The 17,391-nt window shown below is 47.7% G+C and overlaps 1 protein-coding gene across 4 annotated transcripts in view; it reads right to left on the reverse strand.

Annotated features, from left to right (window-relative positions):
- Nucleotides 1-17,391, reverse strand: part of HLCS (holocarboxylase synthetase) — a 216,230-nt gene that overhangs the window by 175,891 nt on the left and 22,948 nt on the right. For 2 of the 4 annotated variants that reach the window (XM_017526220.2, XM_017526221.2), the window contains exon 2: nt 7,308-7,445. Coding sequence is in view for 1 of the 4 variants with exons in the window: in XM_017526218.2 (XP_017381707.1) it covers nt 7,308-7,445; nt 11,744-11,938 (333 nt within the window). In the remaining 3 variants the exon portion in view is untranslated. Of the gene's footprint in view, nt 1-1,562; nt 1,734-7,307; nt 7,446-11,743; nt 11,982-17,391 lie in introns of those variants that run through there. The other 2 variants (XM_017526218.2, XM_037737662.1) reach the window with 2 other exon arrangements.

Raw genomic sequence — 17,391 nt, forward strand, 5'->3', positions numbered from 1 at the left:
TATATGTCCACACAAAAAGCTTGTATACAAATGTTCATAGCAGCATTATTCACAATATCCAAAGGGCAGAAAAAAATGTCTATCAATAGATGAATAAATAAAATGTATATATCCATACAATGGATTATTATTCAACTATAAAAAGGAATGAACTACTGATACATGTCACAACATAGATGAATTTGAATACATTGCGTTAAGTGAAAGAAGCCAGTAACTAAATGTCACATATTACATGAGGCTATTTATATGAATTATCTAAAACAGGCAAATCTAGAGTCAGAAAGTAGATTCACAGTGGCCAGGAGCTGAGGTGTTGGGGAGTAGGCAGTGAATGTTAACAGGTGTGTGGTTTCTTTCTAGTGTGCTGAAAATGTTCTAGAATTAGATAATGCTGATGATTGTATAATTTTGTGAAATATACTAAAAACTACTGAATTGCTTTGCAAGGGTATATTTTATGGCATGTGAATTATAGCTCAATTTTTTAAAGCACAAAGAAGGCTGTCCTGAAAGAGTGCAGAGACAAGGAAACTGCCTGGACTTTTTTCCTATCTTGAGGTAGGAGGATTGCTTGAGCTCAGGAGTTTGAGACCAGCCAGGAAAACATAGCGAAATCTCATCTCTACAAAAAATACAAAAATTAGCTGGTCATAGTGGTGCGTACCTGTGGTCCCAGCTACTCGGGGGGCTGAGGTAGGAGGATTGTTGGAGCCCAAGAAGTCAAGGCTGCAGTGAGCCATGATTGTACCACTCTAGCCTGGGTGATAAAGTGAGATCCTGTCTCACAAAAAAAAAAAAAAAGAAAGAAAGAAAAGAAAAGAAAAAAAAAGTTGTGGGATAGGGTAGAGTCTTGGAGGGAGGGCCACAAACTGTTGTAATGTCGAAGATTTTCTTCACCTCTCCACTCCCTGCCAAGATGGGTTTTTGCCCACTTGGGATGATGTGTTTTCTCATGAGGATACTTGCTCTAAAGGACTCTGCATTTTGGAATCATAAGGGCACCCCTTATGGCGCAGGCACTTTATGGATGATCCCTTTTAGTGCTCCCAGTAAGTTTCCAAGGTAGGTGCTCCTGTCTCTACCTTACAGACAGGACATTGAGGCATGGGGAATTGAAGTAACTTGCTCAAATCACTCCCTTAACCAGAGGAGCCAGGATAAGTTTGGGAAGGAAAGGATCTCAGTTCAGGAAGATGAGAAGATAAACTAACACCGTGGCAGGGTGGACTTTTGAGATGAGGGTGCATGGAAACATGGAAATGAACAAGGCAACCTCCTGCAGGAAGCTAAAGGCATCCTTGTCCTCACCGAAGGAGGAGGAGAACCGCTCAGCCAATGGAGACTCAACCCAGAGTTTAGCTGTAAAAACATAGATTGAGCCCCCTGTGGTAGCAGCCACTGACAGTGTAAAAGGAGCCAATAATGAAATTCTCACACACCTCTGAGGAGGAGATAGGCAGGAGATAAACAAAGGAAGAGGAAGAACAGGAAGAGCCCAAAGAAGAATCCGTACACATATCCCGGATCGAGTTTCTCCACCCCGCCAACTGTTTCCTCACCTAAGTGCATTTCCTTTTTCTGGGAGCGTGGTCCATCAGCCACGGACCGTGCAAATGCCTTCAAGCAGCGCTGGGTGCTCGGATCAAAGCAGAGCTGCGCTGTCACTGATACGTCGTCCAGGGTGTTTGCCTTCCAGTGGACAAAGGCAAACAGGGCACTTCAAATTTGCACTTCGAGATGGAAACAAAGGCATGGAAAAGAGAAGGGAAGTCAAGCAAAAGGCTTACTGCCAAAGATCAAAGCTAAGGAAGTCCCAGCTGTCCCTAAACAAAGGAGCTTTCGCCTATAAAAGCAGCCAGCAGAAATCTGTTAAGTAACTAAAGCTCTTGACTTGATGTTACAACGTACAGCAGCAGGCAAGGCATATCTTCTCCGCTCAACTTAAAACTCACATCCAAGCAGCAGCCCAGGAGTGAAAGACCCCAGGTTAAACTAGCACAGGTGACCCTGCCCAACAGCGGGCATTGGCAGGCAGCAGCTCTGCAGCCAGTGAAGAACAGAAATCTCAACAACCCATTGGTACCTAGAGTCAGATCACGGATGCTGCTAATTTTTCTGACTTTATTTCTCCTCTTCCAAATCATCATAATTTAATGTGAAGTTGTTAAAAAGCACTTTGAAAGGCCAAAGTGGGTGGATCACTTAAGGTCAAGAGTTCAAGACCAGCCTGGCCAACATGGTAAAACCCCGTCTTTACTAAAAAATACAAAAAATTAGCCAGGCATGGTGGTGGTTGTCTGTAATTCCAGCTACTTGGGAGGCTGAGACAGAAGAATCACTTGAACCTGGGAGGCAGAGGTTGCAGTGAGCCAAGATTGTACCCCTGCATGCCAGCCTGGGTGACAGAGTGAGACTGTGTCTCAAAAAAAAAAAAAAGCCCAAGGAATTGGTTACTGATAGAATCTGGAAGTCTGTCCCCTCCAAATCTCATGTTGAAATGTAATCCCCAGTGGTGGTGGCAGGGCCTGATGGGAGGTGTTTGGGTCATGGTAGCAATCCCTCATGAATGTGCGGTGCTGTCCTCCCAGCAATGAGTGAGTTCCCACAAGACCTGGTTGTTTAAGTGTGTGGCACCTCCCCCAGCTCGGTCCCATCCTCATTCCCATTCTCACCATGTGGCACGCCTGCACCTCTGTCACCTTCTACTGTGACTGTAAGTTCCTCAAGACCCTCAACAGAAGCACATGCCGGCACCGTACTTCCTGTGCAGCCTGAAGAAGCTCTTTCCTTTCTAAATTATCCAGCTCCAGTTATTTCTTTATAACAATGCAAGAACAGTCTAATACAGTTACCATATGACAACGACTCTTCATAGTTCAAAAAAGAGAAGCCAGATATCAGCAATTTCATATGAAAATTGGCCCTGAATTCACCAAAACCTTCACATCAACAGTTGGTCTCCTTCTACCAAACAGAAGAGACCATTCACAAGTACTGTTGGATTGGACCTAAGTTAATAAAAGCTCTATTTATTTTGGAATCTCAATGATCTAGATCTCTTTAAAACCATTAATTTGTTCCTCTAGTTACTAGAAAGGGTAGGGGCATTGGTTAAAATCTTATCTCTCACTTAGCAGCTGGTTAAAACTTTGTCTAGGCCAACTACAGTGGCTCACAACTGTAATCCTAGCACTTTGGGAGGCCGAGGCACGCAGATTGCCTGAGCTCAGGAGTTTGAGACCAGCCTGGGCAACACAGTGAAACTCAGTCTCTGTTAAAATACAAAAAACTAGCCAGGTATGGTGGTGTGTGCCTATAGTCCCAGCTACTGGGGAGGCTGAGGCAGGAAAACTGCTTGAACCCAGGTTCAAGGTTGCAGTGAGCAGAGATCAGGCCACTGTACTCCAGCCTGGGCAACAGAGCGAGATTCTATCACCAAAAAAAAAAAACCACCTTGTCTATCACTTAGCAATGATATTCCTATTACTTTAGAAATGTCATTTAATCTTATAACCTAAATTTTCTCTTCTTCAAAATGTCCATCACAATAACGCTTTGTAGAGCTGTAACTATTAGTGATGGGAACGGCGGCCAGCCTGGAGCAGGGGAGGCATGGCCAGGGATGCAGCTCTGTAGAAGGGGTGGGGGAGAGCTGGGAGCAGGTGGGAGCCCCTCCCCTTCTGAGTTGGCAGGGCGGGAGACAAGTGCTCCCAGTCATAGCTTCCGCCTCCCAGCCACAACTGTGGAGCTGGGCATCCCAGTGCTCTCAGGGGCCCAGGAAGCCTCCCTCCCCCCACAGGCTTGGAAGTACCTGATCCTGCTGCCTGGCCTCTCCCAGCTCCTTGCACCTGCTCTGATTTTGGAGCAAAGCTGAGGCTGAGCTTGGATGCTGCTGCAACCTGGCTGGGTGTGTGCTGCTCAGGATGGCACTGACACACCAGCCCCCTGCCACCTCAGCCCCCTCGAGACTTTGGGAGCCCCTCTGGACTTTGCCCGTCTTGACCATGAGCCTGGGAGGGAGGCCACAGAGTGGCTGAGGGTGGCTCATTGCAGGCTTGCAGGCACCCCTCAGCACAAATAGCCTGGGAACCTTGGATGACATGATTGACAGCAGAAGGCAAATAGGCTCCTGGGCAGAAAGGGGCAGATACCTGGTGACACCCCATCTTCAAGCCAAGACTAGCCTAAAACCTGGGGACCCACTGTCAGTTCCCAGGGAAGTCTATGGCCCAGGCTGAGAACTTATGGTGCTTTTTCTGGCCTGCCCATGGCTGCCCATGGACCAATCAGCATTCATTTCCTCCCTTCTGAGCCCATAAAAACCTCAGACCCAGCCAGGCTTACACAGACCTGGGACTACCAGCTGCACAAAGGAGCTAACCACCGTGGGTCTCCCAAGAACTGTTCCGCCACTCAGGGAAGCTCCTCTCAGCCTTGCTCACCCTCCAGTTGTCCATGTATCTCATTCTTCCTGGATGCAGGAAAATAACTCAGGACCCACCAAATGGTGGTACTAAAAGAGCTGTAAGACAAACAGGGCTGAAACATGTCCCCATGCTCAATACGTTGTAGGCAACGAGAAGGAGAGAAGGGCTGTGGCCCTTCCGAAGCCCAGATCTAGGGGGTCCTCAAGCCAGGGCTATTAACACCCTCTTTGGGGTTCTGTGGTTCCCAGCACCTTCGTGCTTCCAGATGCCGCCATGTTCCCCTTGCCCAGACCCAGGCGCCCACAGCGAAAGCTTCATGAAGTACATCTGGTCCAGCCACAGCCCTGCATGGAGCCACTCACCTGAGCAGACCCTGCACTTGCTCACCCACACACCCCTTGCCACTCTGCACCTGGCTTGCCCCTGGCAGGTATGGGATCTGGGCTGGTAGAATGAGCTGAGTGCAGCCTGCCAGGCCAAATGGGTAGAATAAGCCCAGTGGGCACAAGCAATACTCAGGCAGAAGGCACCGCTAGCCACAGAGGTTTCCAGCTGGTGAAGCCACACCCCAGGGATCCTGTAACATTAGGCGCAGTGTTAAAAAATACCTAGCAGGGGCTCAATAAGTGGCTTATTACTATCATAAGTGTCTACAGGGCAAACAAAACCTTACAAACCTTCAGGAGAGAAGATACTGTCTTAACACACTGCACTGCTCCAGCCCTGTTTGCCTGATGCTCCACCCCCTCCAGGGCCCCCACCAGAAAGTCTCTCTCTACCCTATACTATCTGCACCTGCCTCCCCTTATTTTCGTTCACTCTGAATTCCAGTCAATTATTTCTTGTTTACTCCCCCTTTTCTTCTTCTCTCATCTCAATACAGCATCTTACAGATCATCTTCATGAAATGGGAATCCAGTTTCATAGCTAACATCAGCAAAATCCCCACTAGATTATCTACATGGCAGGCAAGAAACACATGGCGGGTGAGGACCCTTAAGTGAGGAGCAGGAACCTGCAAGGGTGGGTTGGGGTCAGAATTTCACAAGCCTCAGGGCACAGGCTGCCCCTGCTGGGATGACATCCACCAAAAGCTGAAACAACAGTGTCCCAACTGGATGTGGGTCCAGAATGACTAACTCTGGCCATCAACAGGAATGCCCAAGGAAGGGACACGGGACAGGATATTTTCACAGCTCAGACAAAAGATAATGAACACAAGCACGGAATGAGGAGCATTGAAAATGAAGGAGCGAAGCTGACAATCTAGGGAGTGCTATTAAGCCTCGTAACTTCACAGAAGCAAGGAGGAGGTGTGAGAAAGAGCAGGCTGTGGTGTTCATCATCTGGGATTTTCTCTTGTTTTTTTTTGGTAGACGGAGTCTTGCTCTGTCACCCAGGCTGGAGCGTAGTGGCGCGATCTTAGCTCACTGCAAACTTCACCTCCCAGGTTCAAGTGATTCTCCCGCCTCAGCTTCCCAAGTAACTGGGACTACAGGTGTGCACCACCACACCCGGCTAATTTTTTGTATTTTTAGTAAAGACAAGGTTTCACCATGGTAGCCAGGATGGTCTTGATCGCCTGACCTCGTGATCTACACGCCTTGGCCTCCAAAAGTACTGGGATTACAGGGGTAATCCCTGTGCCTGGCCTGGATTTTCTCTTTGGGACATGTGACTGAGGTTGAAGTATTTTCAGAATACTCAGGGAAAGACATTTAGGAAGTAGGTGGTGATATACTCCAGCCACTCAGGCTGATTTGGGAAGCAAGAAATTGTAGGAATGGACACGATGACCTGGGAAGAGCAATGTTCAATAAAAATATAACATGAGCCACAAATACAAGCCATACACGTGGTTTTAACTTTCCTAGCAGTGGCCAGGCATGGTGGCTAACATCTTTAATCCCACTATTTTGGGAGGCCAAGGAGGGAGGATCCCTTGAGCCCTGAGTTTGGGGCTACAGTGAGCTATCATGGCCACTCTACTCCAGCCTAGATGATAGAGTAAAACCCTGTCTGAAAAAGAATAACAGGCCGGGCACAGTGGCTCACGTCTGTAATCCCAGCACTTTGGGAGGCTGAGGCAGGCAGATCACGAGGTCAGGAGTTCAAGATCAGCCTGGCCAGCATGGTGAAACCCGTCTCTACTAAAAACACAAAAAATTAGCAGAGCATGGTGGCGCATGCCTGTAGTCCCAGCTACCTGGGAGGCTGAGGAGAATTGCTTGAACCCGACAGGCAGAGGTTGCAGTGAGCCGAGATCACGCCACTGTACTCCAGTGTGGGTGACAGAGGGAGACTCCCTCTCAAAAAATAATAATAATAATAATAACAATAATAAAATTTTCTAGCAGCCACATCAAAAACATAAAAAGAAACAGGTGAAAATAATTTTACTAATATATTTAACTCAAACTATCCAAAGAGAAAGGGAGCCACAAAGGCCAGGAAAGAGCACTCATTAAAAAAAAAAAAAAAAAAAAAAANAAAAAAAAAAAAAAATTGAGGCCAGGTGCAGTAGCTCATGCCTGTAATCCCAGCACTTTAGGAGGCTGAGGCAAGCAGATCACTTGAGGTCAGGAGTTCAAGACCATCCTGGCCAACGTGGCAAAACCCCATCTCCACTAAAAATACAAAAATTAGTCTGGCGTGGTGGCACACCTGTAGTCCCAGCTACTCCGGAGGCTGAGGCATGAGAATCATTTGAACCCAGGAGGCGGAGGTGCCAGTGAGCCGAGATCCTACTACTGCACTCCAGCCTGGGTGACAGAGCAAGACTCTATCTCAAATAAAACAAACAAAAAAAATAAGCAAATTTGGTTTTGACTAAGACACATCGGTTCCTCACAGGACACAAGTAAACACGGTACTCACTGTTTCTGAAGAGGAGGATGATCTCTGTAAATTCTCACTTTGTACCCAAATGCTCTCTGTCACAAATGCTATGTGTTCTGCTTCAAGTATAAAAGGAGACACAAGAAATAGGGCCCACTTGTTCAAGTCTTCAATGAACTATAGAGAGGGAAAGAAACATAATGAGATTGTCACTTCATACCACGACTGCCATAAATTTCAACACCCTCTGAAACATACCCTCCCTGTAATTCCAAGTAACATAAATAAGATTATCTGGGCCAGGCACAGTGACTCATGCCTATAATTCCAGCACTTTGGGAGGTCAAGGTGGGCTGATCATGAAGTCAAGAGATCAACACCATTCTGGCCAACATGGTGAAACCCTGTCTGTACTAAAAATTAAAAAATTAGCTAGGCATGATGGTACATGCCTGTAGTCCCAGCCACTTGGGAGGTTGAGGCAGGGGAAACACTTGAACCTGGGAGGTGGAGGTTGCAGTGAGCCAAGACCGCGCCAGTGCACTCCAGCCTGATGACAGAGCAAGACTCCCTCTCAAAAAAATAAAAAATTTAAAAATTTTTAAAAAAGCTTATCTGATGCTCTTCTGCAGGCCACATGAACCCAGTGTTTCTTATTTAACTGTGACTATTTAAGCACCTGCAATAGCCCATCTATGACTCAGGACAGCTTTAACATCTCTAATAACTGTTTTCAAGCAATGAATTCTGAAACAGGGCTTATCCCCACCATTCCTCACTGCTTAGCACATAGGAGCTTCCGAGATCAAACTGGGAAGCACATTTAACGATAAGGAGGCTGGTGGCATGGTGGCTCACGCCTATAATCCCAGTGATTCAGGAGGCCAAGGTGGGCAGATTGCTTGAGCCCAGGAGTTCAAGACCAGCCTGGCCAACATGGTGAAATCTTATCTCTACAAAAACATGCCAAAAAAAATTAGTTGGGCATAGGGGCGGGCACCTGCAGTCCCAGCTACTCAGGAGGCTGAAGTGGGAGGATCACTTGAGCCTGGGAGCCAGGGGTGGCAGTGTACTCAGATGGTGCCACTGCACTCCAGCCTTGGGCGACAGAGTGAGACCCTGTCTAAAAAAAAAAAAGAAAAAAGATGAGGAGGCCTAGAAGTACATATCAGCCGACAGAAGCTCCTTAGAAGCCTGAAGGCTGTTCCTCCATTCCCTATAGCTATCACAGCATGGGGCACAAGGCAGTTTTTCTTTCCGCCTTCCTTATAGTGAAATCAACCCTGCTCCTCGCCCTGAAATCTGGGAAGTGTGCAAGTCTCTGGATGCTCACACAGCAGTCAAATCCAGAGAGAAAAGCCATTTCAGGGAAAGGCATTTACCATATGCAGAGACGCAATCAGACATACTTTAACCGGAATATCAACTCCAGTCAGGAGTGATTTTAGTTTTTTAAAAGGAAGATTAGAATCAAGCTTGGTTAGCAAGTCAGATATACCCATTTATTTCTTGTTTTCTTTCCTGAAATCTCAGTAAGAAAAACAGCAAATTTATTTTTAAAGGCTTTGACTTTATGAAGAAAAGAAAAAGATGAAATCTGAGCTGGGCATTCCAGGAGCTTTCACCATCACCCAGGAAAAAGGTAACTAGGCAGCTCCACCGTGCTGCATATCAGATCAAATCTGCTTGATAAAAACCTATTGAACTAAATAATGAATGAAAATTTAGGGGAGAATTTGCCCCTCCCTGGATAAACATAATTATCAATACAGTGGTTAAAAAATATGTCCACTTTACACAGGCACAGAATGTTGACATTGCCAATTTGTATAAACTATTTTTAGTTATACTTATCAATGGATTGTTGGGCATTTAATTATAAACATATACATTCAGTATTTATGAATTTGACTTTAAATGTAGAACATATGAGAAAAGGCCAGACACGGTGGCTCACACCTGTAATCCAAGCCCTTTGAGAGGCCGAGACAGGTGGATCACCTGAGGTCAGGAGTTTGAGACTAGCCTGGCCAACATGGTGAATCCCCGTCTCCACTAAAAACAGAAAAACTAGTTGGGCATGGTGGCCTGTGCCTGTAATTCCAGCTACTCGGGACACCCCAGCAGGAGAATCACTTGAACCTAGGAGGTGGCGACAGCAGTGAGCTGAGATCTCGGACACTGCATTCCAGCCTGGGCAACAGAGCGAGATCCACCTCAAAAATAATATATATATATACATATATACACACGCATATATATGTATGAGAAAAATAAGGGCATGAGATTCAGATGAGTCCTTATTTCAGCCCAAGTAGACTGAGGTATCCACCAAATCATCAAACTAATCATATTTTAAATCTCAAAATAACAGCAGCCAACCACAAATAAATGGTCAAGCTTTCCACCTGCAGACCTTAAACATCACAGCTCAAACCCAACAACTATTAAATTTACTCTTTCCTTCACTGAAATACTGAGTGACTATTTCAGGTCAAGCTGCTATGCTAGATGGGCTCAGTTCCTAATAAGAAAAAGATACGAACTAGCACAGGAGCTGTGAGTTAAAGGCTATGGGGACACAGAGCATAACGGTCCCATCTAGTCCAGAAGAGTAGGAAATGACACAGCGATATCTAACCAAAGCTGTAGGCAAAGCTTACTGTGCAGAGTGGGAGAGCAGAGTTACAAAATCTCTGAAAGCAGCAGGCCACTCCTACTCAGGGCTGCGCAGGTGGGCAAGGGCTGAAAAGCACTAGTTATGGTCCCTGTAGTTAACAGAAGACCAGTGGAGTCATGAAAATCTTCAAAAGCAAAACTGTTTAAGAAAATCAGACATTTCCATCTCAATGTTTTTATATGTCCAAAATTTCTATTCTGACCTATACCCTAAATGTAATTGATCCAATTTGAAAACTACTATAAAAAGCTCACCCCTCAATTTTTTTCCCATTTTAATGAGTCATCTTTCTCAATCAGGTTAATTCCCAAGGCTCTAAGCCACACATTGTATGTAATAAATGAACTTCTTCCCCTTTTGTCTGGGTAATGCCAGTTATGTGGAGTTGGTACTAGTTATTTCTAGGTGGTACTAGTTATGTGCATAACTAGTACTTTGGGGGACCTAAGAAAACAGTCATTTATATTCAATGTGTCATAATACATACATGGTACTAACAAGAAAGAGTATATTTGATTTGCTAGTGGCACAATTTCATCCCACATCTAAGCATAGCCTCCAGGAAATGTTCAAGCCTGAGATAAGTTTCAATTTCGATTCAGTTTCCTACAGGAGCTTTACGGTGTGACATATGCAGGAAACGTCATTTTAATGCTAAAATGAGGCAACATTCCAGAAAACACATGAAAGGGCCAAGAAACTGATTAAAAGCAAAACATGTTTAAATATTAATGAGAACAATGCCAGCGATGTCCATGAAATTTTGTGAACTGAACAGTAAAGCCAAGCCCATTTCCAAAAACAGCTGAATGGAAAGATCTATTGTTCCCTTTACAGCAAGGCAGCAGAGTTTGTACAGAGATTAATTGACTGGCCCAAGTCACAATGTAAGTGACAGAGTGGGCTGAACACGTAACCACCATCCTAAGCACTGGATCAAAAAAACAAAGGCTGAGTGTCTACTGAAATTGAAAAGATGCAAAGTCCATCAGTCGGGTGCCCACATTGGTGAATGATGCAACTGACAAAAGATGGAGCGGAGGAAAGGGCAGTTTTTGTCACTTTGGGGACATCTGACAAAAAGCTGATGACATAGGTGGGGGGTTTTTGTTTGGGGTTTTTTTTTTTTTAAGACAGGGTCTTGCTTTGTCACCCAGACTGGAGTGCAATGGCTCAATCATGGCTCACCATAGCCTCAACCTCCCGAGCTCAAAGGATCCTCCCGAGTAGCTGGGACCACAGGTTCGTGCCACTACACCGACCTAAGTTTGTTTTTTTTTTTAATTTTTTGCAGAGAGGGATCTCCTATGTTGCCCAAGCTGGTCTCCATCTTCTGGGCTCAAAGCTAACCTCCCTCAGGCCTCCCAAAGTGTAGGAATTAAAAGCCTAAGCCACTGCTCCCGGCTGGCCACAGCTGTCTTTCCAGGTTCACGGTCACCCAAACGCCGGCCCGCGGAGTAGGAGAGGAGGTTGGGGGCGACCCCGGGTGGGAGCTGCAGGCGTCCGGCTGCCACTCCACAGCGCGCGTCCTCACAGGTGCACGCCTAGAGCCACGCGGCCACGCACCGCCCGGCTGGCCCGGGTCCGTGGTCCCAGCCCCGCACCTTCGGCCCGTCTCCGGGCCCCGGGGTACTCGCCCCTCCCGGGCCGCACAGGCCACACTGAGGGCGCCACTCCCGGGCTCCAGAACTCCCGGGCTCCAGAAATCCCGGGCTCCCGGCGGGGACGGGGTGCAGGGCCCCGGGGCGCTTCCGGCTCGCGGGGCCCGGGCCGCCCGCCCGCCCGACCCGCCCACCTGGCTTTCGCTGACGCAGAAGACGCGGCCGCCGCGGCTCAGGCACACGCGGGCGCCGGGGGGCTGCGCGGCCGCGCCGCAGAAGGTGAACGAGCAGCACGAGGCGCGCAGCCGCCGCACCGTAGCGTGCACGAGCGCAGCCGGCCGGCGACCCCAGCGCGCCCACAGGTACAGGTAGCACAGCGTGATGAGCATGGCCGCGCCGCCGGCAGGGCGCGCCCGTCTCGGCCGCCCGCCCCAGCGCTTCAGGCGCCGCCCCGCCCCGGCCGGAAGGGCGCGCGGGGGTGGGGACGCGGGGGAGGCGGGGACCCGAAGGGGGCCGGGGCCACTGGAGGCTGCGGCGGGAGGGGCGGGGGAGGGGGAGGCCGCGCTGGGCTGTGTGCTGGGGAGCTTCGAAGCCGCGCCCCGGGTGGGTGACGGCGGCGAGGGGCAGCGTCAGGGCGAGGGGTGTGCAACGGGGTCAGGGGACGCCGAGGCTGCACCCGGGGAGGGGGTTCAGGAGGGGGTGGAGGCCGGGGTGAGCGGCGGCGCCGGGGCTGGGGAGTGGGATGGGCAAGTTGTGGATGCGGGGGAGGGGAGGCTCCAGTGGCTGCCCGACCTGTTTAGGCCAAGTCCTGCCTCCCTTCCTTGGAGGGGTGGGAGGCGGATTGAGGAGGGGTCTCTGCCAACGTTTACTAACCAGCACCACGGCGGGGGCTCACACAGCCTCGACCCAGTCCACTTGGAAAATAATATAAGCCCGTTTTTTTTTTTTGAATTAAGCCTTCATGCAAAAGATTTTAAGGTCAATCACATAGTCACAGGATGCAATAATGTTTTTTAAAACAAGGGCAGGAAACAAATTGAAGACAGATAAGTACCCAAAAGGCTGCCTCTAAAAAGGCTGTGCCAGGAAGCCTCCCTAAGGTGTTCTTGCTACATGTGGGTCACCAGTTTGAATGTAAGCATCCTAACACCAGGGAGAAGGAAAGCGGCTACATGATTCGGTGTTCATGTCTCCAAGGCAGGCAAAATTAATCCTGACACAGTCTTCTCCCATAGAACCTCAGTTCTTTAAAGGCATTATGTAAAGACGAGTCCTGAACAGCTCCAAAGCATAGCAAAGAATTCCACCCAGTGGCTTCCGATTCTGGCCTGGCTGCAAGTGGATGGCAAGATGCAGCAAAAGCAGTCACGTACACCACATGCAGGTCTTAATCCAAGGATGGTTTTTTGTTTGTTTGAGACCAAGTCTCACTCTGTCACCCAGGCTGGAGTGCAGTGGAGCAATCTCGGCTCACTACAACCTCTGCCTCCCGGGTTCAAGTGATTCTACTGCCTCAGCCTCCCAAGTAGCTGGGATTACAGGCACCTGCCACCATGCCCAGCTAATTTTTGTATTTTCAGTAGAAACAGGGTTTGACCATGTTGGCCAGGGTGGTCTTTAACTCCTGACCTTAGGTGATCTACCCACCTCGGCCTTCCAAAGTGCTGGGATTTCAGGAATGAGCAATTGCGCCCACCCAGGCTAGATTTTTTTTTTTAAGAAACAAGGTCTCGTCCTGTCACCCAGGCTTTAGTGCAGTGGCACAATCACAGCTTACTGTAGCTTCGAACTCTGAGCTGAAGTAATCCTCCTGGCTACCATGCCCAGCTCATTTTTTAAAAAAGTATTTTTCATAGAGACGGGGTCTCGCTATGTCACCCAAGCTGGTCTCAAACTCCTGGCCTCAAGCAGACTCCTTCCTGGATCCCCCAAAGTACTGGGATTACAAGTGTAAGCCACGGCTCCTGGCTGTAAGGATAGATTTGGGGTTTTTTGCTTGTTTGTTTGAGAGGGAGTCTCGCTCTGTCGCCCAGGCTGGAGTGTAGTGGCACAATCTCAGCTCACTGCAACCTCTGCCTCCCACGTTCAAGCAATTCTCCTGTCTCAGCCTCCTGAGTAGCTGGGATTACATGCACATGCCACTACGCCTGGCTAATTTTTGTATTTTTAGGAGAAACGGGATTTCACCGAATTGGCCCAGCTGGTGTCAAACTCCTGACCTCAAGTGATCCACCCACCTTGGCCTCCCAGTGATCTGAGATTACAAGCGTAAGCCACTGCGCCTGGCCAAGGGTAGATTTTTAAAGTACCTTGACCATTTGTTCATCTCCTTTAAAATAGCTGCATAGAATATCCACTCCCAGAACTTCAGACTTCTGGTGAGATAACATAGTAAATTTTCCCATTGCACATAGCAATTGATTTTTAAAAGAGAGAGAATCCAAAAAAAAACTGAACTCAAAAGCAAGCATTTCAGCCAGGCATGGCTCACGCCTGTAATCCTAGCACTTTGGGAGGCCAAGGTGGGCGGATCACCTGAGGTTGGGAGTTTGAGACCAGCCTGACCAACATGGAGAAACCCTATCTCTACTAAAAATACAAAAAATTAGCCGGGTGTGGTGGTGAATTCCTGTAGTCCCAGCTACTTGGGCCGAGATTTACACTCCAGCCTAGGCAACAAGGGCGAAACTCAAAAAAAAGAAGCAAGCATCTCTGTGGACCAGAAATAGAAGAAAATAGTAAGTGATGAACAGGACTAAAGCCATATCCTACACTTCTCTACAGGACAGTGGCAGCTGGGAAGTGGGTTCCTGCATGGTAAAAAGACCTTAAAACTGTGTCACTGGAGAAGGACGTGCAGATACCTCTGAGAAGGGGCGAGGCTGCCACTCCAGGATAACACAGGGCTGCAAGCCATGAATTTGAAAATGAAAAGTCCTCAACAGTGATAAATCCTAAATGTTTCACTGAACAACCTTTCAGATAGCCTTCTTGAAGTTTGCTGAATTATGGCTGTAAGAACCACTCCCACCCCCACCAGGTATGGAGAGGTCATCTCTTCTATCTGAAGGTCACCAGCATCTCCAGTTCTTCCAAATTCCCTAAGGGTTTTGAGACCACACCTTCCCGCAGGTACCGTAACTCTACCTGGCCAATAGGAACTTTCCATGTTTTCCCTTAGGTGTTTCCAGATATGGTCTCAGAATACATCATGGGAAAATCACATTTTGGGGTCAATCCCGTATACCAATTCCAGGTTAAAAGCATGGGGACCACCGTGGTTGAACATGAGCTGACCCTTGCACTGAAGAGTACTGATAACAGTCACAACTGGCAAAGGAATAGAGGGAGGAAGATCCCAAGCGCAGGGTGAGATGAGTTAAACAGTCACACAACAAGCTCTGCTTATGACTCCACCCTAAAATGATTACATTTTTCAAAGGTCAAGGATAGAGTTGAGCTTCATCATCCCCATATAGCAAAGGAAGAGGGGAAGGATGCAAAAGTAATCCATCAAGGGATGTTAATGTGTATGTACCTGATCCTCATCCTGGAGTCCCTCACTGCTCCAAGTGTGGTCTTTAGAGCGGCAGCAGCATCCTTTGGAGGCTCACTGGAAACGCGGAATCCTGGGCCCCACCCAACCCCAAATCAGCACATTTTAACAAAATCCCAGGAGACTCACAAACACATTAAAGTTAGAGAAGCACTGCTAACGCCTGCCTCTGTCATTCGCTGGGTTTGGGCTACTCTAGACTCTAATTAGACATGTCCAAAATGATGTGGAAAGTAAGACCACAGACTAAGGACTTTTATTTATTTATTTTTAGAGATGGGGCTTCACCATGTTGGCCAGGCTGGTCTTGAACTCCTGACCTCAGGCGACCAACCCGCCTTGGCCTCTCAAAGTGCTGGGATTACAGGCATGAGCCACCGTGCCCAGCCGGATTTTTTTTTTTTTAAGATGAAGTCTCACTCTGTTGCCCAGGCTGGAGTGCAGTGGCGCAATCTTAGCTCATGGCTACCTCCGCCTCCCGGGTTCCAGGTTCATTGGATTCTCCTGCCTCAGTCTCCTGAGTAGCTGGGATTACAAGCACATGCCACCAGCTAATTTTTGTATTTTTAGTAGAGATGGGGTTTCACCATCTTGGCCAGGCTGGTCTCAAACTTCTAACCTCAGGTGATCCGCCCACCTTGGCCTCCCAAAATGCTGGGATTACAGGTGTGAGCCACCACGCCTGGCCAGACTAGGGATTTAGAAGCAAGACTTTGTCATTTATAAGAATACTGCAGAAAGGAAGAAGAGCGAACCAGCTAGCCACTGAAGACCCCTCTGTAACCCATCAACATGACTGGCTTTCTATGGGGAAAGTCTCCACAGACTCAAAAAGTGTCTAGTTTCTTGTCCTTCGGAAGGCATGCCCTGGAAATAATAGTTTTAGGACAAGGGAGAGTAGAGTGTTTACTATCCAATCCCCCATTAAATACATGACAGAACTTCCCCAGGGAAAGCCTATTACACTGATGTTAACTCAGTACCTGTTGGAACTTGGAGAGCATTCAGAATTCCCATCACTCAAATGGCCAAAGCTGAGAAGAATAGCTTGTTTTTGAGCAGAGTCTTGCTATGTCACCCAGGCTGGAGGAAAGTGGTACAATCCCAGCTCACTGCAGCCTCGACCTCCTGGGCTCAAGCAATCCTCCCTCCTCAGTTTCCCAGAGTGTTGGGATTACAGGCATGAGCCACCACACCTGGCTAATTTCTGTATTTTTTGTAGAGATGAGGTTTCACCATATTGCCCAGGCTGGTCTCAACCTCCTGAGCTCAAGCCATCCACGAACCTCAGCCTCCCAAAGTTGTGGGATTACAGGCACGTGCCACACACCTGGCTAATTTTTGTATTTTTTTGTAGAGATGGGATTTTGCCATGTTGCCAGGCTGGTCTCGAACTGGGCTCAAGCAATCTACCTGCCTTGCCTCCCAAAGTACCAGGATTACAAGCATGAGCCACTGTGCCCATTCTGGGATACTTTCTAAGAACCAAGGAGCTATATAGAAAATCTTGATCTCTCTTCAGTAACTTTAATACTTACATTAATATGGTTTTTTTTGCTTGATTTGATAAGCAAAAAGTAATTTTATTTTGTTAATCAAAGAGAAAAGTAGATAAAATTTAGAGCCAAAAGAATTTAAATTAGAACATCTTGAACTATTGGAAATATTCATTTGAACTCATGTCTTTAAGGGGAAAATAATTACCTTTCTTGCTCTGTTCACTGAGATGGCCTTAGAGTAGCCTTACCACAAAATGCACCTGAGTGCTCAGAATCTTTAAAGGGTGTTCTTCTCCCCATTGCAAGGAACTAGAAATCCTTGGAGAAATCGCTGATTCACATGTTCAGGAGATATGGGATAAGCGGGAGTATCTTAGGCTAGGAAGTAGGGGAAGCCTCAAAGAAGAATAGGGCCAGGCAGAAGGCTGCAGGAGACAAGCCAGAAGTGCTTCCACCACTAGCCAAATCAGGACGATTTGAGTATCAAATTGAAACACACCCAATTATAAAGAGTCAGCTGGGTGCAGTGGCTCAAACCTATAATCCTACCTCTCTGGAAGACTGAAGCAGGCAGATCAACTGAAATCAAGAGTTTAAGACCAGCCTGGCCAACATGGCGAAATCCCATCTCTACCAAAAACACGAACATTCACTGGGTACAGTGGCACACACCTGTAGTCCCAGCTACTTGGGAGGCTGAGGCAGGAGAATCACTTGAACCAGGGAGGCGGAGGTTGCAGTGAGCCAAGATAGCACCACTGCACTCAAGCATAGGCAACAGAGAAAG

This window comes from Cebus imitator, unplaced genomic scaffold, assembly GCF_001604975.1.
Source record: "Cebus imitator isolate Cc_AM_T3 unplaced genomic scaffold, Cebus_imitator-1.0 Scaffold41, whole genome shotgun sequence".
NCBI lineage: Eukaryota > Metazoa > Chordata > Mammalia > Primates > Cebidae > Cebus > Cebus imitator.